Genomic DNA, 26,691 nt, shown 5'->3' with positions numbered 1-26,691 from the left:
CCAGATCACCGCTTCAGGGAGCCCTCCTCTGACCCCTGCTCTCCTTGTGAGGACACTTCCCTGGTCTGCCCTTCCGCCTGCCGCACCTGCATGGTGGATGACCGTCACTAGAACAATTAAGGGGGGGGGGAACCTTGCCCACTGGCTTATCACTCCCTCCCAATGTCTGCTACATGGTAGCTGATGCAATGTTTTTAAGTAAATTATTGTATTTGAAGAAAATAGTACATACATAAAAACAAATATGCATATGTATTTATTCACAATTAACTCATTAATTCGACAAAGTTTACTGAGTACCATGCACCCAGCACTACTCCAGGCTGTGGAGACAGAGTAGTGAACAAGACGGGAGAATGTTCTTGCTCCTGAGTCTACAGTCCAGTGGAAGGAGAAAGATGGCCAACAACGCGAATGTGTTATTGCCGCACACACACACACACTCAGACACCTGCGCTCCCACCAGGACCCACAAAGGCCAGACGGGCGGTGTACGGTGGGGCGGTGTGGGGGCAGAGCAGCATGGGCACACGGCGTGGCGGGGGCGGGCGAAGGCACGAGGAACCTGCCGGGCAGAGGGACGTCTGCACAGCAGGGCTTAGGCACCTGGGGTTTCGACAGTTCTCACCACGGCTGCTCTTCCTCTCTTTTCAGAGTAATTTTTCCTTCTTGAATTTCCTTTTAGAGAAGGCACGTGCGTTCCAGTCACAGTCCTGAACGACCTGTTTCCTGTGGTCAGGACTCTCAGGTGGGGCCTCGCATCCACCACGGAGCTGGCAGAGGGGGGCCCCGGACGAAGGGCCCCCCAACCAACAGACCGCTGCCCCAGCCCTGTCCTCTGGAAACGCTGTCTGTCTTTATAATTTTATTGTATTTTTCAGTTTCAATCTGTGGCAGACTGGAGATTTAACGAGTTGGTTCTCCGAGCAGATAATGTAAGAAGCGCTGCATCAGCATTAAGTCATGTCTCCTTGCAGACACATCCTGAACCCACTCACCTGGTTCCACTGCTGTGCCCAACCCCCAGCCCCAGCCACTGTCTGGGACAGCAGAGACCACCCCGTCTCCCTGACTCCGCCCTGCCGTCCGAGACTGCATTTTCCCACGGTGGCCTGAAGGAAAGATGTCTCTCTGGCTGACCCTTCCCGGGGCTTGCTGTCCCCCAGCCCCCAGAGAGCACGGGTGTCCGCTTGGAGCGACGACTATGTCGTGGAGACAGATACAGATGGTCGCCTGACCTTGTAAATACACTGAAAACCACCGAATTGCATTTTAAAGGGTGAATTTTGTTGTATGCGAATTTCATCTCAATTGAAGAAGCCCAGATGCTGACCTGGCTTGCAAAGACCTATACCTGGCCCCTGCTTCCTCTGCCACATTCGCCCCCACAACCGCCCCTCCCCCCTTGACCACACACAGTCTGCTCTTGCTTCAGGGCAGCAACTGGGACCTCCCGTCCCTGGAAGGCCAACACTTCTGACCCTGGAAGGCCAACACTTCTGACTCGGGGCTGGCTCTGTTCCCATTCAAAGTGCAGCTCAAACTGCTCTCGGGAAGGCCTGCCCCCGGGACCGGTCCAAAGCAGCCGTCCGACTCCAACCTTCCGCACAGTGCCTCACTGTCCGATGGGTTTCTACTGAGCTGTGTATTTGCTCATCAGTTTCCTCCTCTGGTTCTGAACGTCATGAGAGCAGGGGCTTGATCTATGTGGTTCACAACTGTATCTCTAGAATGACAGCTGCGTCGTCCATATTCAATAAAAAGGCGTGGGGCGACCGCGTGCTGGCTGTGCGCTTGTTACTGCCTTTGCAGGGAGGCAGTTTTCAGGGTTAGGAAGAGTTTATCCCGCTGCTGCTGCTGCTCTAGGCCTGGAGCAGGGGAGTGGCGGGCGGGGCCAGGATGAGGTGCTGTGTGGCCGGCTAATCACGGATTATCTGCCATCAACATTCTTTACATAGTTTTCAAAGTTGGGCCGTGGTTCTCAATTTAGCATCTATAGGAACCTCTTGGAGAGCTTTTAAAACAGAGATTACCAGGCCACCACCAGGGCTCGCATTCAGAAGGTTGAAATGGGCCCGAGGACTTGCCCTTCCTGCAAGTCCCCTGGCAGCACCGCTGTCAGGGGTCAGCACTTTGAGAACTGGACCCTGAGCCTCTCCTCTGAGAGACGCAGACAGAGAAAGGGGACGCTCTCTGCTGTTACTCCCAGCAGTTAAGCCTGGTCCCCAACTCCGTGTGCGCACAGAGTGAAACAAGCCCTCCCGCTCACCAGATCCAATCCCCTTGAAGGCCCTAAAGAATTCCCCTCGGAGGGAGGGGAAGGAGGGGGAGAGAAAGCAGCAGAGGTGCAGGATCCTACCCCGACCCTCCAACCACACAGAACATCCTCCCCGGAAGAACTGCAGGTGAACGTTTTTCCCGCATCCTGTTGGATTCCTAGGAGAGCTCTCACATGCTCTCACAGACTGCCCGGTAGGCACTTTATCCGGCACCAAGGGCAGGCTGAGACTGCCGTTCCTGTACGCCCCCTCTGGTTATGGAGAAGAGCGGGCAGAGCAGCACAAGACTGCGGGCCTCGGGCTGGCCTGAGTGGCTGTGGAGTGATCGGGGTGAGGGAGAGACGGAGGGAATGGGGAGGAACCAAAGGGGTTTCGAGAGCAACTTTGTGCGCACGACGGGCACTGGCTGCAGGTGCAGAGGGGGAGGAGCCAAGTGACCCTGAGGTTTCTAAATAGGGCGCAGCCGAGTGCACGGCACTTAAGAAGGACACGCTGGAGAAGGGGTGGGGCCGAGGCGAGAGGGACGATAAGCCCCTTCTAGTCCTGCTGACCTGGACAGGCGTGAAACGCTCGGGGCGTCCAGCGGGCAGCTGCACGGCACACAGGACTGCGTGGGTCTGGCCCCGGGACAAGTCTGGGCTGGAGGCGGTGACCCGGAGCCGTCCCCGTGGAGGCCGTAATTACAGCCTTGGCAGAGGGTGACGTCACTGGGGGGGGCATGCGGAGCGAGACCGGGTTTCTAACTTGACAGTAAAACTCACTGAATCATGGACTATCTGCACAGAGTTAATCACATCTGAGAAAAGCCTTGTTATTTGGTTGATGTGGCCAAATTCAAAGACACTATCATCATTTACTGGAGGCATTCTATTTAATCAAAGGGCCCAGTGCCAGTAATGAGGATGCTGGTGAAGGGGGCGGCGGAGGAGAGGGGACAAAAGGAAGGAAGGAGGAGGAAGACAGTGACGAAAACAACAACCAGGACTGGCACCGGCTTCTGCTCCAAGTGCTTCTCGAGTGGTGATGACTGAAAGCAGTTGCAACCCCACAAGGTGGGTACTGCCACCCCCACTTTACCAGTGAGAACACAGAGGCAGCGAGAAATTTAAGTTAAAACTTACTCGAGGTCGCATAACATCCTAACAGCAGAGACAGGATTCGAACCCGGGAATGTGGCTCTAAATATACGTTCTTTAATTACTCTACACACTGATTAAACCCAAATGTTATTGATTAGAATACATAAAACAAGGGAAAATGAACACATTAATGATTTCCACGCAGGTATTTAATGAGAAATTCTTACGCACAAAGCCATAACTTGCTCAATAACTATAAAACCCTGTAGATTATCTTGAAAAGTGCCAAGTACCCACACAACAGATTCTCCCAATACTTGTGTCTTCAGCTTTATCTTATGGGTGGAGACGGCCTGGCCTGCAGTTCAGCTCTCACCCACAGCAGCGCACGCTCATGTGACCGCGTGAGCGCCATTTGCCGATAGAAAGGTCGTCCGCACACCTTCTCCTTTGGGAATAAAAACACTAATGCTGCTACCTGGACGTCACTTTCCATCTCCAAAACATTTTACTGACAGATGATCGATTCCCCAACACTTGATGTGAGGCCACTACTACTATTTCCACTGTGTAAGTAAGGAAACCAAGGAGGTGAGTTACTTGCCCAGGGAGGACTGCCTTTCAGAATTTGAACGCAGGCTACCCAGTCTTTCCAGTCCCTTCCTCCACTGAAGCCTCTCTGTAGAATTCAAAATATCCAAAATATCCCCAGTTTGCACCGAAAACCAGCAGACACACCCCGAGAGGCACGGCTCACCTCAGGAGCTCCGAGAGGGTGACCGCCTCTCTCTGCCACAGCAACGACAGGGAACAGAGGGCGAGCGTCCCCGGCAGGGACATCTTCACGGTCCCCTTCGCCTTCCGCAGCGAGTACTCGACGCCGTCAAGAGACCCGGAGCAGACGGATGACATATCTTAGGGACAAATGGAGATTTTTAACAGTGCAAGTGATTAGTGTGGACAACAAGAGAAGAAAAAACATAAAATCCCAAGAGACACATTAAACATGTTAAAATCGGGGCGTGATTGAGAAAATCTTACAAAGAGCAATCTGGCCATAAAGCCATGATAGTTTAAGAGGAAACTGGCCAAAAAGGTCATTGTCAGTTGCTTGTGGGAATTGGATGGACTTGGATACTAAAAAGGAATTTGACCTGTTGAAGTTTTGTATAGTGAACACGAACACTTGGTCAAATGGTACAAGGACACACAAGCACAAAGCAGGGCACAGCGTGCGACTCTGTCCCAGGCCCCCTGTCACCTGTCCCCTCTGAGAGGCTCTGCAGACACGAGCCCGGCCACACTGCCTCCCAGGCCCTTCCTCCTCTTTCAACCCTTACGTGTCTCATTCTCCGTGCCCCTGTTCTGGGTCTGGGGGGGGGGTGCGACACTGAAGAGTGTCTCACCTCTCGGACCCGGCATTTGAGTGAGAGCAGTCAGTAAGCCAAAAAATGTACAACTGACAGATGGCGGTGAGTGCTACCCAGAAACAGAGCAGCGTGGGGCAGGCGGGCGGGCAGGCGACGGGAAGGGAAGAGGCAGGCGGCTCTGCACACTCAGAGAGGCCGCTCGGACGGTGAGGCCCGAGCAGCCCGAAGGGTGCAGAGCAAAGTCCCAAGGGGCTTGGGAAGAGCCCCATGTGCATCGGCAGGCGTGACCTTGAAGGGAAGCAAGGAAGCCGGCGGGGTGAGCGCATCTCGGGGCAGGAAAGTGGTCGGCACAGTAGGGGAGGGAGAAGGCAGTGTGCAAGGCTCCGCAGGCCCCGAGGCGGGCTGTGGGTTTCATTCTGGGCCAGTGTGAGGAGAAGGTTCTGGAGACCTTTCAACAGAGGGCACCAGCGCCCATTTCGGGTTCCATGAAGTCCCGTGGCTGCTGGGGGCAGGGTGGCGTCCTGGAGGGTAGAACGAGCACAAGACAGCAGCACCAGGGGAGGGAGCAAGGGCGCCCCGGCCGCAGAGGCCCGGCCGCGAAGGATGGGAGACAGTGAAGGAAGACAAGTGCGCGTCTGCGGTTCGGGCCTGAGGAATGAGCGGAGATGCCGTTCACTGAGATGGGTTGGGCGACGTAAGTCAAGGTATCGGAAGTGTACACGGTGAGTGTAACATGCTGTTAAACACACAAGCAGAAACGCTGAGTAGGCAACTAACTGAGTGTCGAAATCTGTAGTGCAGAGGAAAGGCTGGGCTGGAGAGGGACCGGGAGTGACCCAAGGGACTTTGAGCTTTCTCAGACAAAAACCCTCCAAGTTCAGTGACTCCTCAAGTGCCGTTTCTGAACCCCACAAGCATCTGTCGGTCGCCAAACTGCCCTTGTTCACGAGAGCCCTTGCTGTCCGGCTCCGCCCACCACGCCCCCAGCGCCTTGAAGGCAGGCAGCCTTGCTCGCTAGTGTGTCCTGTGCCCAGAACAGGCCCCAGCGCAGAGCGGGGACCCAATAAATGGTGACAAACAGATCTTGCAGTTGTACTTCTAAGATTTTCATCCGAGTTAAGTGATTTTTAAAGCATGCAAAGATTCAGGGTCGAGGCATGTTGTGACAGCCCTGCTGATAATTTGGAAAAAATTAAACCTAAGTGACAGGGTTAGGAACCTACTATCTCCATAGCATGGAGTGCCACGTAACAGTGTCCACGAGGCTCTGCAGAAATCAGCGGTTCTCAAAGCCTCGTCCCCGGACCAGCTACCTGTGCCAGGTTCCCCGGGGACTGATGCGAGCTGGGCCCGACTGGGTTCTTTTAAAAAATTTTTTTTTAGATAAAGGAGAAGAGAGGGAAAAAGAGAGAGAGAGAAACATCAATGTGCGGTTGCCTCTTGAGTGTCCCCAACTAGGGGCCTGTGCCACAACCCAGGCATGTGCCCTGACCAGGAATCGAACCAGAGATTCTTTGGTTCACAGCCTCAGTCCATTGAGCCACACCAGCCAGAGCGCACCTGTGTTCTAACAGGCCCCACAGGTGATCTGATGGACGCTAAAGTTTGAGGATGACTATTTTCAAAGATATATACAAACACATATTTCCATAAAAATATATAAATATTATGCTGAAATATCTATCAAACCACACACACACACACACACACACACACACACAGCACGAGGACCTCCTGGCCAGGACAGCAGGGCGAGGACACCCAGTGCCCTCTGCTCTGTTTCACTACCACAACTACAAAGGCGATTTTAAAAGATAAAGAGCCAAGAACGAATAATGGAAAAGGAGACAGGAGTGATAAAAGCTGACTATGCCCTGCGCCCTCTAACGAAGGCCCCGGAGCTGGTCAGCCGTGGCTGCCGGGGAACCAGGTGGGGGGGGGGCGAACCGCAGGGGCTGCCTAAGTCTGCTGGGAAGCAGGAGACACTCGGACCCCTCCCTGTCTCCTCTGCGAGAGTCAAAAGGAGGGGTCTCTGGCTCTGGCTGAACAGCTCAGTTGTTTGGCATTGTCTGGTGGGCTGAGGCTGCTGGTAGACCCCCAGTCAGGGCACATACAAGAATCAACCAACGGCCCTGGCGGGTGCAGTTTGGTGGACTGAGCAGCAGCCTGTGAACCAAAGGGTCACGCACTTGATTCCCGGTCAGGGCCTGGGTTGCCGCTGGTCCCCTGCTGGGTCCCCTGGTAGGGACACCCGAGAGCCAACCACACACTGATGTTTCTCTCCCTCTCTTCCCCCCTGTCTAAAAATAAAATATTTTTTAAAAAAGAGTCAACCAGTGAATCCATAATTAAGCACAACAATGAATAGATGTGTTTCTCTCTCTCTTCCCTCCTCCTCTCTCACTAAAATCAATCAATCAACTTTTTAAGTTAGGGTCCCTGGAGTAGGGGTCCTGGGCACAGAACTGCTGTGAGCAGGTGGGCCTTGCGGAAAGCAGGAGTGAGTCTGACCGCGAGTGTTGCGTCCACGCCCACTCCCCTGGGGCCCACTTCTCCCCACCCACTTCCCAGAACAGCAGCTTTGCCCTCCAACCCGAAGACTCCGAGAGAGTTCTCTGGAAAGTCGGATCAGCCCGGGGAGGAGAGCTCAAGGTGGTGATGCTGGAGTTCACAGAGGAAAGAGCCCAGAGAGCCCGCTCTCCTGCAGAGCGGGGCTGACAAGACTCCGCAACGTCTGAATCAACGTTTCAGTCTTGTTCTGAAACCGGGCCAGCCACCTGAGGCTCACTGAACATCTGAAGAAAGTCTCCAATACAGTCACACGTCACTTAAGAAGGACGAGTTCCGAGAAACACATCTTCATGTGACCATCACAGAGTGCGCTGACACGAGCCCAGATGGTAGTCAGCCCACTACACACCTAGTTGTGCCCGGCAGTGGGGGGGGCGGTGAGAAGGAGGCGCCCGCGGAGGGGGAGGAGATGTTGGGAGGAGGGAGAGGGGAGAGAAAGGGAAAGCAAAGATCAAGAGACCCAGAGAGGTTAAGGCTTGAGATGAGAAATAATGAAAGGGAGAGAGAGCAAGAGAAATGCGGGGAAGGGGAGGGAGGGCAGTCCGCGGACAGACTGCGGCACACGTGGGGGCGGGGGGCGCACGTGGGCCTCCCCTCCTCCCGGCCCATCCTCACTTCCACTCCTGGTGTCGGCCTCTGTGGGTGCCGGGCAAGTGAAGAGGGAGCCGGGCCTCCTGCACCGAGACCAGAGCTGGACGCAGAGTCGGTGTCGCAGCTGGGCCCGGCGTTTCTCGTCAACACCACAGACCTTCTGCTTGAGATCCGTTATAATTTTATGGGGCCACCGTGCACGCATGGCCCCCAGTCGCCCAAGTGACCATATTAAAAGCACAGGTCAAAACAAGCACACCAGGAGGGAAGATGTCATTAATATCCTCAGCAAAATGAGAAGATGCTCCAAAACGTGAGGAAGTCAACCAGCAAAGAAGATGAAATGGGATCAGTAACACAAGGAATTTAACAGGAGAGATGACAGAACGGTGGAGAGAGACGGCACAGACAGCCCCAGACCGCTGGGTCACAGGTCCAGGGGTCCCGGTCTAGGCGGTGCAGGCGGGAGGGGCAGGAAGCCTTCTTCCCGAGGAGGAAGCTACGGAACATGGAGGGCTCGGAGAGGGTGTTTCAGACTGAGAGGAAGTGCGGAGACACATGAGTGACTCGTGAGAGTGTAGTAACAAATGAACAGAAAACTAAGAAAACGATTCCCTGCGCTAGATAAACCACAGGGTACACAAAAAGTATAACACAGTAAGGGCTGTGGCTCAGTCCTTATGATAATGTAGGCACTAAATGCTGACCTAGTAAAAATTATAACTATACTGGGAAGCTAGAGGAAGAGAAATGCGAAATCTCATTTTGCATTTCATAAGGACTCAGTGCGGGTCACTAGTGGGAGGGGGCACGTGTGCAGGAGCTGGGACTCCATCATCCACAGAGGGAATTTACTGGCTGACGGCCCAAACCAGGAATCAGGCAAGACACAGAGGGACGGCGGCCATGGGACAGTGACAGGGCATGCCTTGGGGGGACAGGCCATTTAGGGGAAACGGCAGACTGTAATTTTTTGAATTTTTACAACTTTTTATAACAAGCCTTATGAATACACAATATAACACACCTTATAAATATCGTATTTGAATTACATGCATGCAGAATTTTCATTTAAAAATATAAAGAATGAAGAAGTGGTTCACTCTTTAGCAAAAAACAATAATAAAACTCTCTTCCGCCCTGGCTGGTGTAGCTCAGTGGATTGAGCACAGGCCTGCGAACCAAAGGATCACAGTTCGATTCCCAGTCAAGGCACATGCCTGGGTTGCAGGCCAGTTCCCAGCAGGGGACACACGAGAGGCAACCACACATTGATATTTCCCTCCCTCTCTCCTTCCCTTCCCCTCTAAAGATAGAGAAATAAAATCTTTAAAACCAACAAACAGACAAAAAAACTTGCTTCCTTTCTATTGATGCAGCAAAAACTTTCTGGAGTGACCTCCTGCTGATCGCGTTTTCTTCGTGACTCTCTGGATCTTACAGCTTTGTATCAGGAGTTACAGTCATTGTGACTTCTCACGTAAAAACTAAAGTAAAAAGGTTCACAACTTGCTACAGAACAAGCACAGAAACTAAGCCTGGGCAGCCCAGCCACCGATCGTGACGCATTAACAGGGCCTGACGGTTTGCGGGTCACGCTCCCAGGAGCGCGTGGGACCGGGCTTGCCGGCGAGCACGGGGAGGACACTCCGGAGACTCACAGTGCACAGTGACTGTGAGCCCAACTTCTTCACTTCCTTGGACAGAAAAGTAACGTAGCTGTTCTGTGTCACAGTGTGGTCTAGCAAGAAATGCAGCTATGCTGTTCAAAGGAATTTTTATTTTATTTATTTATTTTTAGACAGGGGGAGGGAGGGAGAGGAACATCAATGTGCGGTTGCCTCTCACGTGCCCCCTACCCCCCCAACCAGGGACCTGGCCCACAACTCAGGCACATGTCCTGAACTGGGAATCCAACCGGCGACCCTCTGATTCTCAGGCCGGTGCTCAACCCACTGAGCCACACCAGGCAGGATTTTTAACCTTTGAAGGGCAAGGGGCTTGCAAAGGAGTCCATACAAGAAATGTTTGGTTGAACATTTTCTATAACCACACTGGAGCCAGAGTTTAACAGTCTCTAACCCCAGAGGGCTTGGAAGCCGTCTCCCGAGACTCCATCAGCATGGCCTCCGATGCTGGTGTCCATCGTAAAAGACGCATCTGGCCTTTGAGGTCCGTTTGCCACCATGGTTTTCGGTTTTTAACTGTAGTCTGGGAACAACTGACATCATGAATAAATGCTGTGGGCAGGTCTACACCTCCAACCTTCAGCAGATTCCTTGTCTATTTCAAATCGTGGAATTAAATCAGAAAGTAAGATCACGTACACACGGGTACTACGGTTTTACTGAACTTGCTCTAGCCTGTGCTTAGGAGCCATGCGGACCACCTCTGACTCCCGCCCACCTCACCGTGTGGCTCCAGTCTGTCATTTCTCTGCGGCAACGTCTCCTGGGAAACTCTGGGCCCACACATATGGTGTGTGTGGTCTTCACTGAGTCGGCCTCCTCCCTTCTGGACCCACTTATGGGTCCGCTCCCTTCAAACACCACACAAAAATACTCGTGTGGAGGCAACGTGCCTCCTTAGAAACCACTCCAAGACCTCATTTAATTTACCTCTCCCTTGGCCATATCACTTTGTAAGGCTTTCCTTTCCTTGGAATCTGAGGAGGCTGGACCACATTATTTCTAAGATGCACTGCCAGCTTCCAAACTCTGGGTGGTTTGAGATCCTTTTTACCTGACTGTGATGCTCTGCTGGTGGGCAAAGGCCTCCAGGTGGGGCCATCGGGCTGAGACTCTGCTCCGCTGTCAAAAATGGAAGGGCCGCTGAAGTCGCTCAGCAGCTCAGGCTCACTGTCCCAGCCTGAGTGACTCGGAGTGTCTTCTGAGACCTGTTTGCAAAATGGTATGAACAAAGTCACGGCAGAGGAATTTGAAACTGCAACTCGCTTCCATGAACTTGAACATTCCTCACCAACAGCACCCGGAAACCACTCCAGACGACTGCCATGTCTGCTGGGCCCCTCAGACCCAGAGACCTGCACTCGGGTTGCAGGCTCCAGGAAGGCCCCCCAGCGCTGCCTGGGGGAGGGCTGTGATGGGGGGGGGCCCGGAAACCCAGGCTTCCTTCTCCCTGGAACGACCCCCTCTCTCGCTGGTCTAATACCGAAACACCCACGTCAGTGACGATCCCACGCACACCGCCTGCCCCTCCTCGCCGTGTCTGCCGAGGCCCTTTGCTATGGACCTTTGCTAACCCACGTCTCCTGCCTGGACAGTCCTTCCTGCTCCTCCTGTCCAACTCTCCAGGGGCACTGTCCCCCACCTTCCGACGGCTCTTCTTCAGAGGCGCCCATGCCCTGGCACTCCTGGGGTACTCAGTGCTTAAACACTTGACAAGGGTGTACAATCTCGTACCTTCGTTTAGTTTTTCACACGTGTACTTGGGGTACCAAAAGAAAACAGAATCTATTTATAAAAATGATATATTTATTCTTACATGTTTAAACTTGTACTTTCCATCTGATACAATATACCTATCGAGATATATTTATCACTGCTCAAAACAGTTTTTGAACTCATTAATTTTGATGCCTTTTAGTGTTTCTGTTGTTTTTTGTTTCACCTCTTCCACATTGGCAAAAAGTCCCCTTTGAGGACATTTTTCAACCCAGGGAAATAAAAAAAAGTTGCTCGCAGGAGAGATTGAGTGAATAGGGAGGGTGGGGGATGGGGGTCATGCTGTTTTGGGTCAAAAACTGCTGAACACTCAGTGCACCACTCATAAATGAAACAGGTAAACAAGTTGAAAGAGTCTTCCAAAAAAATTCACTGAAGCCGAACACAGCCTCTCACAACGACGCCAGTTGGTACACGAATACAGCCGGGTTCCTAGAACACTCACCTAGCGGGGGAATCCTGTACTACAAGGAGTTGCCTTCCAGAAGATAATGCTGTCTTTTGGGGGTCCCGCCCCGTATTGTTGAAATGCTGATTAAAGTGTCCCTAAGAAAGGTTGCCTGGTGGCTTCCCTGAAGGCCTTACTAGTTGACATGAACCTGGGAGGACTTGATCACAGAAAAGCAGCTGTGCTCTCAGACATGCAGGCCATGAACCTGGATCTTGGTGAGCAGAGACAAGACTCAGGGTAAGAAGATTCGCCAGAGGCCTGGCTGGTGTGGCTCAGTGAGCAGAGCATCAGCCTGCAAACCAAGAGGTTACCACCTCGATTCCCACTCAAGGCCCAGGCCTGGGTCACAGGCCAGGTTCCCAGTTGCGGGTGTGCAAGAGGCAGCAGATCAGTGTTTCTCTCCCTCTCCTTCTCCTTCCCCTCTCCCTAAATAATAAACAAACTCACAAGAAAATAAACCAGGGTGGAGAGACCACTGTCACGCACACCCCCCCTTTACAGGCAGGCACCTGAGACACAAGGTGCACAGCACAGCGGCAGGAGAACGGACTGGCTGGGAAGAGCAATGCGGGCAGGAGGGAACACCCGCGGGCTGGTGCGGGCACCTGCCGGCACCTGACCACATCCTCCCCGGTGACTCCCCCAGGGGACACCCACGCTCTCGTCTGCAGCCAGTCTCTTCCTCTGTGCCAGCAACGTCCCCCAGGTTATCGCTCACGTGTGCTCTGTCCTATTGTTCCTATCGGCACAGGCATGGCCACGTCCACCACGTGCAAACTACCCTGGACTCCAGCTTGGCTGCGATTTCTTGGTGCAGCCAGAGCTGTGCTTTGCTTTCACCAGCAAAAGGCGACAAGCGCTGTTGTTTGCTGGTCTAGAGCCCACACACAGCAGCTCAGGGTGGGCCTGCCCTTCCTTGTGGCAGAGCGCCCAGGCGGGGGTGTGCAGAGCTGCTGTCCCCACCGCCTCCCCCCGATCTGCCTTACAGACCCACTGCAGCAAGTCTGGGTCCCTCTGTTCCATTCACTGATTTTCACTCTCTTCTTCCTGACCAGGCGGCAGCATTTCTCAAGCCCATCACCCCCCTCTTCTTGAAGCGCTCAGTTCCTTAGTTTCCAGAAGACCCCTGGCTCTCCTACCTGCCTCCTCTTCACCAGCTGCTCCTGACTTCCCTGTCGGTTCCTCTCCTGCCAGGGCCAGGTCTTGGTCTTCCTCTCTGCCTTCACTTCTCCGTCCTGTCACCTGCTCCTGTGGTTGTCAACACCACCCACTGCACTGCTTCCGATTCTACAGGAATGGTGCGTCTCACAAACGACGGCATCACGGGTGGGAAAGCTGCACCGACTCCCGACAGCCTCCGAACGTATACCGGGCCCTGCTCCTGAACTGAAGGCTCGTACGTCCAGAGAGCACGTGAGGTCTCCTCTTGGATTCTAATGGCCTCTTACGCTTCACAGTCCCAAACCGAACCGCTGACCCTCCTGCCCCACCTGACACTTTGGTGAGGGTAACTCCTTCCTCCCAGCTGCTCAGGCCCAAATCCCTAAGAGTCACTGTCGAGGACTCCGCTCTGTCTCTCACACCCTCTGTCCCACCCGTCAGGAAATTCTGGTGGCTCTATGCAGAGGTGATCTAGAATCCTACCCTTCTCACCTCCATGCCAACCACCTGGGCCCAGCGACCGTCACTTCCTGTCTGGAGCTGTGCGTCTCGCACCTGAGTGCACACAGGAAGCCCCTGCAAGCCGGGCTGAAATTTGGACGCTGGCCCGGTACCTCTGGGTCCAGCCCGAAACTCCACACGCCTGTCCGAGGGGCTCTCCTGGCTTCCTTCCTCACTTCCCTGAGACCCCGCACCAGGGTCGCCCTCCCCGCCCACTCACGTCAAACAGCACCCTTTGCTGCCTCGCCATTTTCTACCTTCTTACCCTGATGCACACACTTGCTTATTTGTTTGCTTATTATGTAAGTTTTAAGTAATTTATTTTACCCCAAATCACACAAAAGTAATGGATGGAGTCAGGCCCTGGCCAGGTGGCTCGGATGGTCGGGAGGAACATCACCCCACACACCAAAGTTACGGGTCCGGTCCCTCGGTGGTGCAGGCACGGGAGCCACCGGCCGGTGTTTCTCTCTCCCTGCCCCTCTCTCTAAAATCAATAAACACATCCTCAGGTGGGGATTAACATTTCTTTCTTTTAAAGTACTGCAGCCAGGTTTCAGAAGCAGGTCTCTTACAATTCTTAAAACAGTTGTACCCAAAGCAAGAAAATATTACTGAATATTTGAGAAGACTAAGCTTCTAATTTAAAAGTCCTTGTTCCTTTTCCTTCTAGAGTATAGCTGTACTTTTTGATAGAAATTATATTACCAATTACATATCAGCTTAAAATTTTGATTACTGCTTATTCACCAACAAGATTTCAATGTGATGCTAATATTATTTTACATGGGCATTTACTTACATCAACAAAAGCCTTTTTTAATATCTTAAGTGAACTTACAAATATTGAAGCCTCAGAGAAAACCCCAGGTTCTGACTCAGATTCTCCGCACGCCAGGCAGAGCCCCAGGGCACACCCGTAACCAACACACACTCAGCCACTTCGTTGTCAACGTCAGGTTCCTAACGGGTGGGACGCCTCTGTCTTCCCGTTTTGAAGGCCACCTCAGCACCCCATCGCGCAGCCTGCCCTTGTCGGAGGCGCCTGCCTCCTGACGCTGGCTTTCCCATGAATCCCAGCTGCTTCTCTGAGCTGCCGGGAACTCACTGTCCCACACTTGAAGGGTGTTCCTCCACTAACCCTCCGGTCCCTCACACTTCTGTCGCTGCACCTCTCAGGACTTCCCGTTCTCAAGACTGGCTCCCCTCCCCGAGACCTGGCTTTCTCGGTCCCAGGTCAGGGACCTCTGAGGCCCCAGCCCAACACGGAAACACAGGACCAGGCTTCCTCGCTCTCAGCACGGAGTGTCTGGTAGATTCGGCGTCTCTCATCAGCCCTGGAGAGTAAGCCCCATGCATCAGACACATCGGCATTTACCAAACCTGCCAGGCTCAGTGGCGGGACCCCCCCCCCCAAACAGAAGTACCATGGCACATTTAGAAAGCAGTTAAAAGCAAACCACTAAAAATACAGCTGCTGGGGGGGGGTATGAGGCACCCAGACTTGTTTTTCTCCATGTGTAGGCCTGAGAAGAGATGGTGACTGAGCTGGATCCTGAAATGTCAGGTAAAGCAGGTACTCCAAGCAAAAGGGAGAACATGTAAGAATGCTTTAATAGTACAGTTACAGAAATTCCTTAAGCCTCCATTTAGGACTTAACCATGTATTTCTTTGTGTTTCAACTAGTTACGAATTCCAGCGTCCAGATCGGGGCCCGTGTGCCACCGGACTATGACAGAAACCTCTCCACTGGCAACTGGGGCAGGCCTTCCGGCCGGGCGAGGCCAGCCCAGCCTCCTCCCCGACGGGACTCACCTCGGCTGCCCTTCTGCTGGCGTAAACCGGGTTCCTGCAGTACGCCAGCTTGCTCTTCTGAAGGTAGCGCCTCCAGAGATTATGCAGAACTGGACTCTGTGGGGGAAGGGCAAGAGAGGAGGTTCAGGCTGTGAGGACAAGCACGTGGCACATCTCGGCCACAGGACCCCTGGTGCCGCACACAGTGCCCCCCATCTGCGCGCACTTGCACCCTCCTTCCTTAGTGGGAAGCTCTGAATGCTCTAGCACGCGTCTGCCTCTGGTGGGCATGTTTCGAGTTTTCAATCCCTATGTACTATACCGCACCACGCCCAGCACTGGCTTCAGCCACGCCCGGGTCTAGAGGTCACCCTGCTTCAGCTTGGCCAGCAAAGGCTCCTCCGCACATCTTTCCTTGGGGACGTCAGGCCACACTGACCCTTCCCCCCGTCTCTTTTGCCCCTATGTCACTTCTAAACACGCCATTCCAGACTTTGCATTTTGCATGCCCAGTGCCTAAAGCCTTCTCTCCGCCTAGGCTGGGTCTCTTAGCACTGGGTTCCAGTGATGGGCGTGAAGCAAGGGCACGACCATCGCCACTGCCAAACAGCTGCCCTTCACCGGGTTCCTGAGGTGACTTCGACCAGAGGAGGGAGTAAGGAACTCAAATAATAGCAGGGACACTCCTGAGGGGCACGGAATCCAAGTGTGGACCAGCAGGAGGAGGGTCACCTGGGAACCTGCCGGACGTGCAAATCCTTGGGCCCCACTCCAGGCCCACGGAACCAGAACTCTGGGACAGGGCCCAGCCCGCCGGGCTTTCACAGCCCGGCATGTGATTCTGATGCAAAGTCAAGTGTGAGAACCACCATTCTAATGTATCGCTCCCCAAATCACATTCTGGAACTCAAGTCCCAGAGCTGCTGCACCCACTGAAGGGCTCCCTCCCCCAGTCATGACTCCACACATGGGCCCCGTGGAAACTAAGCACACGCCTCACACGGAGAGGGCCCAGCAAGGCGCCACGTGGCTCGTTTTACTTTGTTTCAGCCGATGTCTCATGCACATCTGATGACTAGGACGCTTTTTATTTTCTCTTACATACGCTGCTTACTTACATCCTGTAGAATGCACTTCGGGACTAGCTGGTCTAATGAAAGGATTAAAGCAAAAGCATCAGAGACGTGATTCTTCCAGCAGCCCTAGTGTTACTGCGGATGCCTCTACCCTTCTCCTCCGTTTCAATCCTGCTGTTCTCCGAACAACAAGGCATAAGGCTGACACCTAGACACAAGCGGGCTCACCTTTAACTCTGGGCTCACTCCAAGCATTTGTAAGGCCTCCGCTTGTTGGCAAAGGATGTGCTGGAAGCCTTCGCACACATACCAGTCCCAGCCTCTCTCTAGAGGAGGAAGAACACGCGTCAGCCCTCGCACTCCTGCCCTTCCCGCTGCACGCTGCTGAGCAGCAACAGGCGTGCCTTCCACATCGCAGCTGCGATTTTTCCTATCTCTGAACAGGATTCCCTTTTTTACATTCTCGTGCTTCCAATGTGGCAAATCTGTACACAAATGCTAAAGACAAACATTATCCTGGCTGGTGTAGCTCGGTGGATTGGGCGCGGGCCTGTGAACCAGAAGATTGTGGTTCGATTCCTAGTCAGGGCACATGCCTAGGTTACAGGCCAGTTCCCAGCAGGGGACTCATGAGAGGCAACCACACATTGATGTTTCTCTCCCTCTCTCCCTCCCTTCCCCTCTAAAAATAAATAAATAAAATCTTTTTTAAAAAGAGAAACATTTTTATAATTAATCAGATTTCATATTTTAAATTACCTATAATTTTTCTAAATTGTTAATGTAAAAGACAGGAAAATGAACGGTCACCACGTTTAAAAAAGGAAATGTTTCGAGAACGCGCCCCATAGTTACATGTGCGAGGCGCATAAACAGGCCGTGTCGGTCAATCCTCAGAACTAAATGCGCAGGAGACTGGGAAGGAACCTGCCACTACGACAGACAGGAGCTCAAGATTTCAACACAACCGCCTGTTGAGGAACATGCTAGAATCTGTGAGGACCCTTCTGTCTCCCCCCTCTCTGCAGGACCAAGGCTGTGCTCTTTGGAGAGGTTACAGCCTTCTCACACACAGCTTCGCAAGTGTTTCTGTGTCCCCGAGGCGCCCCTTCCCCGCGGAGCGTCCCAGGCCTCCTCTCTGGCCGACGAAGCCAGTGTTCGGACAGCGCCTTAGGCTGCCCGTGACGCGCAGAGGAGGGCAGAGGAAGCCTGTGATTGTGATGTGCCCCTCAAGGTGAAGTTGAGGGAGTTTCACCTTTTGTCTCTGTGTGTGTGTGTGTGTGTGTGTGTGTGTGTGTGTGTGTGTACACACGCGCGCGCACTCTCTCCCTCCTGCACTGTTCTTCCTATGCTAACTTCAGAGTCTGGGTTCCTATTTCACAGAACAAATGGGATCACCGTGTTCGCTTTACCAATGAAGACACTAAGGGCAAAGAGGTCAAATGTAAGACACGTGGAGTCTCGTAGGAAGCACCTAAATTTCCTGCAGCAATTTACATTTCAGCTATACATTTTAATTATTCACATGGGTCAAGTCCAGGTTAAGCAGGCCCTACCCTGATGAAATTTAATTAAAATTAATCGACTTTCAGTCTAATAAAAATAGTTGCTGTGAAAGGTTAAAAAGGAACAGAAGTTAGCATTCAGGCGTTCTCTCTGTCTTTCACCCGAGTGTGTCAGTGTGGGTCACACAGACGGTTCGTTAGCATCTGTGCACATTTATTTCGGGTGTGTGTGTCTTTAAAGCCCCTTGTGCAGAAGCAGCCAATACCACCAGCCCTGTTTCAACCTGGGGATCTGGTCCTAGGTAATAAGTCACAGAAATAAAGGGCATCAGAGAGACCTGACCTCAGATTCTTCTCAGGGATGGTGAGCTGCCTGTACGCACCTGTGAAAGCACACCCACACTGAAGCTATTTTAAGGGGAAATAATCACCCCTGTTTTAAAAGGGTGTGTTCACAGTTCATGGTGAGAAACAGGTCTCTCAAAGTGGAATGTCAGGTTTAACTTGCCTAACCTGACAATTCCAGCTGAATCATTTCAGAAAATAAGCATTTTCCTTTAAGGGACAGAAAATCATATTCATAATAGACGATAAATATAGAACAGAAAAATACATGCCAACGGATGAAAAGAGATATGCTCCTTTTGTTATCATTATTTTTTTGCGTAATGGTTGTCCCACCGGAAAAGCAACTTGAAAATATGCACAGTAAAAAGGACAAGCTTTAAGACATTTGCTTCCAATTTTACAATCAATAATTACCCGCTTTAATTCCACTTCATATTACCTGGTTAAAATTCTGGCAACTTCTATAGAATCTGTTTAATATTTCATCCACACCCTCAGATCAGGAAGGTGAAAACCACGACTGAGGAATGCTAAGCGCGCACGGAGAAAGAGCTCACCCGGTTTCTTTTTCCTTTTAAGGCCCCGGTTGATGGCTTGTATCTTGGTGTTGGGAATGGCCTCAGTGCTTAAAACTTCCTTAGATCTCTGTGGGGACCAGAAACATGTCACTGAAAAGACAGCTTTCCATCTCCCTGGAGACATTTCCGAGCCTGTTCTGCAAGTTTAGTGAATCAAATTGTGAGTACCAGGGCCAATAATGGTAACATTTGGGGGAAATTATATAAATCTTTGTTATTTTCTCATTTAAAATTACTGAGTACCTAAAGCAGTACCCAGAATATAGTAAACACTAAATAAATGTCTGTCAAATGAATAAACTTTCATTTCAAATCACTTTTTAGTTGTTTCAGATAAAACTTAGTCAAATTATAGTCACTTTTTTCTGTACTCAAAACGCACTTTGGATTAAGATAATTTCTGTATTTTTTATAATCAGCAATGCCTAAACTAGACATTCTACTTTTTTGTATTTGAATAATACGCTAAACACTTTTATTTATGAAATTATAAAACTACTATTTTTTACTTATAATTACATTTATAGAATTTTGGAAAGACTAAATGGTGAATAAAATTCACCCCAAAGTCTTCAATTCCAAGTGCTCTCAGGAGCTGGTGCCTAAGATTCTGGTGTCCCAGACACACACACACACACACAAAGTCTTTTAAAAAAATTTTATAGCCCTGCTTTAGCTCAGTGGATTGAGTACAGGTTGCGAATCAAAGGGTCACCAGTTTGATTCCCAGTCAAGGCACACACCTGGGTTCCAGGCCAGGTCCCTAGTAGGGGACACATGAAAGGCAACCACACATTGATATTTCTCTCCCTCTCTTTCTCACTCCCTTCTCCTCTCTCTAAAAATAAATAAATAAAATCTTTTAAAAAATTTTATGAATGTCTTTGACTGCATATATACTTCCCCTTATTGTTATACCAATAATATTTACAGAGGAGTCATAGTTCATAAATAAGAACACAAAGGCAAAACACACTGGAATTTAGATTTTCTAACATCTGGTTTGGTGACCTTCCCACTTTTTTACTAATATTGAAGTAAAAATTTAGGCATTACTATATAATTATATGACCCTAATAATTTGTAATTTATTCTAAAGTCTGTCCTAAAAATTGAGCTTCTTTATACTCTTAACATGCTCGTAAATGATGTAAAAACACAGAAACACAACTAAGTATATATTTTTCTTTAAATATATTTTGCACTTCAGTAGTACTTGCAGGTGAAGTTATTTTCTTCCAAGTAATCACTACTTCACACCTTTGTTTAGTACCTTTAAATATGTTGGCATTTAATTGTAGAAATGACTTTATGTGCAAATAATATATAGACAGTTACTCATAAATTTGACTTCCCAAAAGCAATTAGCTTTTTAAAAGAAAACCACACAAAAAAATTTAAAGGCATTGGATCCCTCTTCTAAACTGTGCAATGTCAAGCTAGAATCACCTCCCAAGTGGAGACTCAGAGCAGAGGGCCATTTCAGGAACAGCGTGCCCAGCTCTGACCCCACCGGCGTCCACCACCGCTTGTCTGAACAGTGAGCAGCTGAACATGGCCCGAGAGAACCAGGCTTCAAATATGAGGCCTTCCGTGCTTCCAAGGTGTTAATGAGCCAAGACAAAAAACACTGAAATCACATCAAAAGATATCAGTACCTGATGCGAATCTCATTCAGATTGTTGACTCCTTGTTGTGCCCCCCTTTCCATAATGTTAATAAGGGAATGTTTTTACTGCAAAGAAAACTGTATTTGATGTATCACTAGCCATGGAATCTTGTCATCAGTGATCACATACATGCTGCCCGGTGCCATCATCCAAGTGGCACGGCCCCCGCACACCCACGGTTCTCTTCTGTATTTACAGAATGTTCACAGTTTATGGGAGGTTCAACACAGAGGTGTGATCTCACAGCCATAATATCTGATGTTCTGCAAAGAGGAATGCAGAAGAGATGTCTTTTTAAAAACTTTTTCACTTGAATCACCCTATGTAAAAAATCAGTAATTCAGATGTTCTAAATCTCTAAAGGAGATTTAAAAAAAGATTTTATATGTTCCTTTTTAGAGAGGGGGAGAGGAGGGAGGAAGAGAGGGAGAGAAACCTGCCAGGGCTAAAGGAGACCCTACCGACGTTCTCACAGAGACGGTTACCGCCGGTCAGACCGGCAGAAGCCGGGCCCCCGTCCACGCTCCGCTGCGGTTTCTGTACCACTGTGTCTTCCGGCTGCTTTCCTTTGTATGCACTAGGGCCAGGATGAGGTGAAGGTCCTGCTCACCGTCTTTCACATCCTGAACTTTCTGTAGTTATGTACTTCCCTTCACCTTGTTCATTACAAATTTAGCTTGGAGTTTGTTTCACCCCTTCAACTCTCTTCACTGCAGCAACAGTTGATTCCACAGCCGACAGCTGGTGTCTGACGGGCTCGCTCCTCCACGTTTTCAAATTCAAATGAATTACCCACCTTAAGCCCTTTACCAGCTGTTTTGCGAACGCTCAATCCACTTGACCTCACAAGAACTGCACTTCTTTTTAATGTTTTTATGACCCTGGGTTTGCAGGATCTGAACTCCGCGCAGTCACTGCAGACGGACACCACCAGGGGACCCCACCGACAGGGGACATTTACGTATTTCTCTAAATTCAGAGATGCAGAATGAGTGGATCTTCGATGTTCATGAAGGATGAATGAACTGCCTCGAACAACTGGAGTTTTGAAACGTGCTCCCTCCAGTCGCAGACGCCACGCCTACAGCAGTTCCGACGGGCTGGGTGGGCCACGGTAAGAGCATGAAACGTGTTGGAATACACACCACAGCAGTGACCCGGCCGAGACAGGTCAAACTTCTAAAGAGTGGGCAGGGGGAAGGGCTTAAAATCTGGACTAGATAAAACTAAAAGGTATAAAAATAACTAAATGTTCAAACTGGAGTTATAATTAAATTACTGAATGGCTGGTTATATTGTGGACTATTATACAGTCAATTAAAATGCCCACAAATGTTCAGAAGGAACATCCTAATTTATTAAGACAGAAGATTCAATAACACTCACTGACATCCCCTTTCCCCTCTCATACATTAAAAAAAGGAGAGAGATACTAAATGGAAGCACCAAAAGGTTGTGGGTTGAGATTATTGGTGATTTTAGCTTTCATCTTCATAACTTCCAAATTTTATGCAATAAATTTGCTCTTATAAGAATCTATTAAACTCACAGTTCCAGCCTACACCCTTATTAAAAACGCACAGAACACTTGCAAGAATATCTGTTATACAAACTGGCCAGCTTTAAGGTCTGAAAACGTTTGTTTGTACAGAAGGCACGGTGAGAACCTTCTCAGGCCGGAAGCCATTCAGAAGGCCTTTCCCAGCGTGCGCAGCGTCTAGGGCTTGAGGATGAAATTCAGAGTCAAACAAGGGCAGTGAAAGGGACGGGAAGGCAGGGAAGCTGTACCAAGATGCCTGCTCTTTGTAGGGGTAAGGGCCTTCTCATCAGCTGCTGCCACCCCCTGGGTCCCCACTCCTCCCCTCCAGCACCACACTGTCACAGCATGCTCTCCGTGACACCGTGCCTGGACGGCCAGGAGAAACCACTGAAGGTGGACCGCACACACCTCGTCTACCGTGGGAGGCACTGAGTTGAGTTCTAGGCCTTATAAATACGTCGCTCTCTTTCGGTAATGCTACATTCCTGCCCTGGCCGGTGTGGCTCAGTTGGCTGGAACACTGTCCCACAAACTGGAAGTTTGCTGGTTTGATTCCCAGCCAGAGCACATGCCTGGGTTGCAGGTTCAATCCCCAGTTGGGGCATACACTGAAGGCAACCAATTGCTGTTTCTGTCTCACACTGATGTTTCTCTCTTTTTCGCCCTCCTTTCCCTCTCTTTCAAAATAAATAAAAATATCTTTTTTTTTTTAACACTTCACAAATTCGCCTGCCATCCTTGCTCAGGAGCCATGATAAAATCTCTGTATCGTTCCAATTTTAGCGTATGTGCTGCCGAAGCGAACACAATAAAAATATCTTTTTTAAAAAAAGGATGCTACATTTTTTTAAAGATTTTACTTACTTATCTTTAGAGGGGAAGGGAAGGAAAGAGAGAAATATCAGTGTATGGTTGCCTTTCATGTGTCCCCTGCTGGGAGCTGGCCTGCAACCCAGGAATGTGCCCTGACTGGGAATCGAACCACGATCCTTTGCTATGCAGGCCTGTGCTCAATCCACTGAGCTACGCCAGCCAGGGCTAGGATGCTACATTCTTGATAAGTTATTCCATTCAGGTTGATAATCTTTCACACGTGGAACTGGGAGTTATATTAAGATCTTTCAAGTTAAAAAAAGGCCGCTGGCTGGAGTGGCTCAGTGGATGGAGTGCCAGCCTGTGAACCAGGGGTCACTGGTCAGGGCACATGCCTGGGTTGCAGGCTGGACCCCTGCTGGGGGCGTTCAGGAGGCAACCAACTGATGTGTCTCTTGTGCATCGGTGTCTCCCTCCCTCCCCCTCTCCCTAAATGAATAAATAAAATCTTTTAAAAAAAATGACGATAGCAGATTTTATCGGACAGAAACACATGAAAATGTTATCAAAGACAGAAGTAGAAGAAGCAATTAGTTAATAGTTTAACTTCTATAAAAACAGCGTGCTGACTTCATCCGCTAATGGCAAACAGTCTGCGTAGACACTGGGCCCTTCTTCACTGTGTTCATGTCTGCGCTGCACGTGCAGGCGCAGCGGCGAGTGAACTGCAGGGGAGCAAACGACACGTGCCTGTGAAGTATGCCACTTGGGGGGTGTCCAAAACCATCATCGTAATCGAGATCATGAACTTTCCATCGCCCCAGCCAGCATCAGAGAAGCACTTATCTTTCAGATGCTCTGTGTGACTAAGGGAAGGAGACATAAGAACTTCCGCCAAGGGTGGAAGAACAAGGGCTGTCTCCGGGAAAGGTCTTGTGTGACTCTGCTGCAAGCTAAACTAACTCCTTTTTTCAGAGGAATTTTTTTTTAAGTTCATATATTTTTCCCAAGTTTTCCCTTGTTTAGGACAGGAGGGTAAATCTGGTTCCTCATCCTCCACTGTGGCCAGAAGCACAAGTTGATGCTACTTTTATCTGTCCCCAATGTGCCTTCCTCACGCCAACGTGGCGAAGGCAGTGTCTGTTCCTCCCCAGCTCTGCAGACTTGGAGCAATTCCTTTTGCAGGGAGAAGAGTCCGGCCTCTGCCAACCGTCCAGTAGCAGGCCGTCCGCCCTTGATTCGTTCGGTCATGCTGCCCTGCCCATGCGTAACCAGAGCAAGACCCAGCATTCCCAGAGCGAAGGGAGCCTCATTCGTCAAGGCCACCCAGGACACTATGACGATCTAGTTTAAAGGCAGGTGTGCTGGGGCGACATGAACACTGGCGTCGGAAAACTCAGGTTCAAGTCCTGACCCAATACTTTACACTGGTGTGTCTTTGGCAAACTGTCTCACCTGGAGGGCCCTGCGCACCCAATCTACAGATCGGCATAACAGCTTACTGCACAGCTTGTTGTGAGGAGAAAATCACACAACGACCAGAAAACATTTGGCAACTGTAAGGTATTGTGCAAAGATAAAATAACAATAAGGCATATTTCCAAACTTCCTAGCAGCCCTCAATCTTTCTAACGTTTCACCTTCCAAATCACGGAGCTACCACAACACATTAAAAACTCTTGAATATTAACTAATGAAATGAAATGCATCATCCTCTAAGCACAATTTTAATTATTTCCTCTTAAACTATACAGTCTGAATCAGGAAATCATTTGTATGTATGACCCAACATAATTTCAAGAGCTCATCCTCACTTTAATTTACAAATTCCTTCACCTCTTAAGCCCTCGAAGACCACTTACATTCTTGGAATTTGGGCATTGCAAGACTGATAAAAATACATCAATTCTTCACCACATATCTGGCTGAAAGCACCATGTTAAAGACATAAGCAAGTTCACAGATGAGACCTGTTACTTACTTCTGTAACATTGTGGCAAGAAGTACAGTAATATCTGCCTTCGTCGGTCAGACCCCAGGACACAGCAGCGCACTGAGTGCAGCGCTCTCGGAACTCTCTCTGCAGGAGAAGAGGGAAGCCAGTTAGTCCACTGTGCCTAAACCAGCCCTGCAGTTCCACTGACGGTCACCTGCAGTTTCACCCCATAAATGTGTTAAAAATCACAGAAAATAGAAAGTATATGAGATTATCTATAAATGGGGAGAATAGCAATTGAGTTTCTTGAGCAGTTTGAAATGAAATTAACCTATTAAACAAAAGTTTCTAAAATATGCAATGTGTGAGGGCAAATAATGAAACGGTGGTAGGGGTGAAATGGAAAAAAAGATGAGTAAATAAAACTCCTTGAAAAGGCTGTGATGAAAAGAGGTAAGATTTAAGTATGGAGAAGACTTAAAAAACAAAAATAGCATGCCATGGGAAACTTCCTCCCAGACACTAAAAACATGGACTCACCACAAAGAAGCCAAGTTTTTATTAGCGTTGTTTCAAGTTCTGATTTATTCATTCGGCAAAACAGAGTATCAACTATGTACTGGCATTTGACTAGGTGATGAGGATTCAATGGTGAGCAAAACAGGATTCCTACTCAGGGCAGGAACAGGCTAATGGGGAGTTACAATGGCCAATGTCACGGACGTTACCTGTGTATCACTCACCATCTATTGGGCATCTCCAATGAGTAAGCCTTCTCATTACCCAGCACTTTGCATATACACCTAGACTCACTAAGTTACTGGTGCCTGACTCTGGTGTTTGACATTACCGTTGATCTAATTACAGAATACTTTAATACCATCAAAGAGTGCGGCATTTTATGTGGTCTGTCAACAATGAACGCCAAATTTATTTTGGCAAGTTGGTCCAGTTTTCATCAACGCCATATAGATAGATAACTAGCATTACTTGGAGTGTCTCCAACCCCAGTTTGGACTCCCAGAAAGACCGGCAGGGGTTACTTGGGGACACTCTGGTTCCAAGCCCGGCCCTCCTTCGTCCACCCCAGCATCAAAGGGAACTGGGGGGTGCTCCCGTCCAGACAGGATGAGCCACATGCGTGCACACCCCCAAAAATCCACAACTCCACCCTCCTCCTAAAGCACACCCAGAGGGACTATCACCCCAGCTTCCCTTCACCCACAACCTCATCCGACCAGAAATTCCCTTCTCTTTCCCCAAAACGCCCGCTCACCGCCTCCTCTAAGTCCATTACGACGCTGCCTCCGTTGATGCCGCTGGGGCCCGTTACCCAGGCAGCGAGGGCAGCTTCCGGGAGCTCCGAGAGCAGCCTTCCGGGCGGAACCCGAGACCCTGACTTTGGATTCCGGGCGCGTGCGGCCGCCGGGGTACCTCCGCTCGCTCCGGCGGCGAAGCTCGCAAATCCTGCATCCCCCCCCCCCCCCGCCCCCCAGACAGCATCCCTTTCTAGGTCAAGGTAACTAGACACCGGTAAGGAGCTGGGCGGTGCCCAACTCGGAGCTGATCCAATCACGCTCTATTGTGACTGCCGTTAGTTCCCAGACCCGCTCTGGGATTCAGGCTGCGGGGAGCTCTCTACTCTGTACCGGTTTTTAATAACACACGGGGGCTCGAGTTTCCAGGGAAAGAATGCAGATTGCGGGGTTAAACCTGGTATTCTAATCACGGCCTTTCCCCTTCCTTGTGCCTTAGTTCCCTCTTCTGTAAAAGTTAGCTGTTACCGGGGAGCCCCTTTTCATTGAGCCTCACAGAAGTGCCCACAAATTTAGCTTTTCTTGTTCTTTCACTGGGCAGGTGCATTCTCTGATTTATTCCTTAAGTGGAGCTGTTTTAGCAGTGAACGAAGTAAACAAAAGTCCCTGAGTAAATAAAAAGTCTTTATTTATTCGTTAAGGAGGTT

At 50.1% G+C, this 26,691-nt stretch overlaps 1 protein-coding gene and 1 pseudogene across 2 annotated transcripts in view; both read right to left on the bottom strand.

The window, feature by feature from the left end:
• Positions 1 to 26,065, bottom strand: part of TAF1B (TATA-box binding protein associated factor, RNA polymerase I subunit B) — a 49,050-nt gene extending 22,985 nt beyond the window's left edge. Inside the window, exons 1-7 of one of the 2 annotated variants that reach the window (XM_037151845.2) lie at positions 26,005 to 26,065; positions 24,774 to 24,872; positions 18,749 to 18,836; positions 16,567 to 16,664; positions 15,284 to 15,379; positions 10,633 to 10,786; positions 4,116 to 4,272 (exon numbers count right to left, since the gene is read on the bottom strand). In XM_037151845.2, the coding sequence (XP_037007740.2) occupies positions 4,116 to 4,272; positions 10,633 to 10,786; positions 15,284 to 15,379; positions 16,567 to 16,664; positions 18,749 to 18,836; positions 24,774 to 24,872; positions 26,005 to 26,022 (710 nt within the window). In that variant the 5' untranslated portion in view covers positions 26,023 to 26,065. Of the gene's footprint in view, positions 1 to 4,115; positions 4,273 to 10,632; positions 10,787 to 15,283; positions 15,380 to 16,566; positions 16,665 to 18,748; positions 18,907 to 24,773; positions 24,873 to 26,004 lie in introns of those variants that run through there. The other variant, XM_037151844.2, reaches the window with a different exon arrangement.
• Positions 22,671 to 22,786, bottom strand: LOC119054040 (uncharacterized; annotated as a pseudogene).
• Positions 26,066 to 26,691: the final 626 nt, after the last annotated feature.

Source organism: Artibeus jamaicensis, unplaced genomic scaffold (assembly GCF_021234435.1).
Source record: "Artibeus jamaicensis isolate MK-2021 breed Jamaican fruit bat unplaced genomic scaffold, CSHL_Jam_final contig_465, whole genome shotgun sequence".
NCBI classification, from domain to species: Eukaryota; Metazoa; Chordata; class Mammalia; order Chiroptera; family Phyllostomidae; genus Artibeus; species Artibeus jamaicensis.
This window is presented reverse-complemented; position numbering and strand designations above follow the sequence as displayed.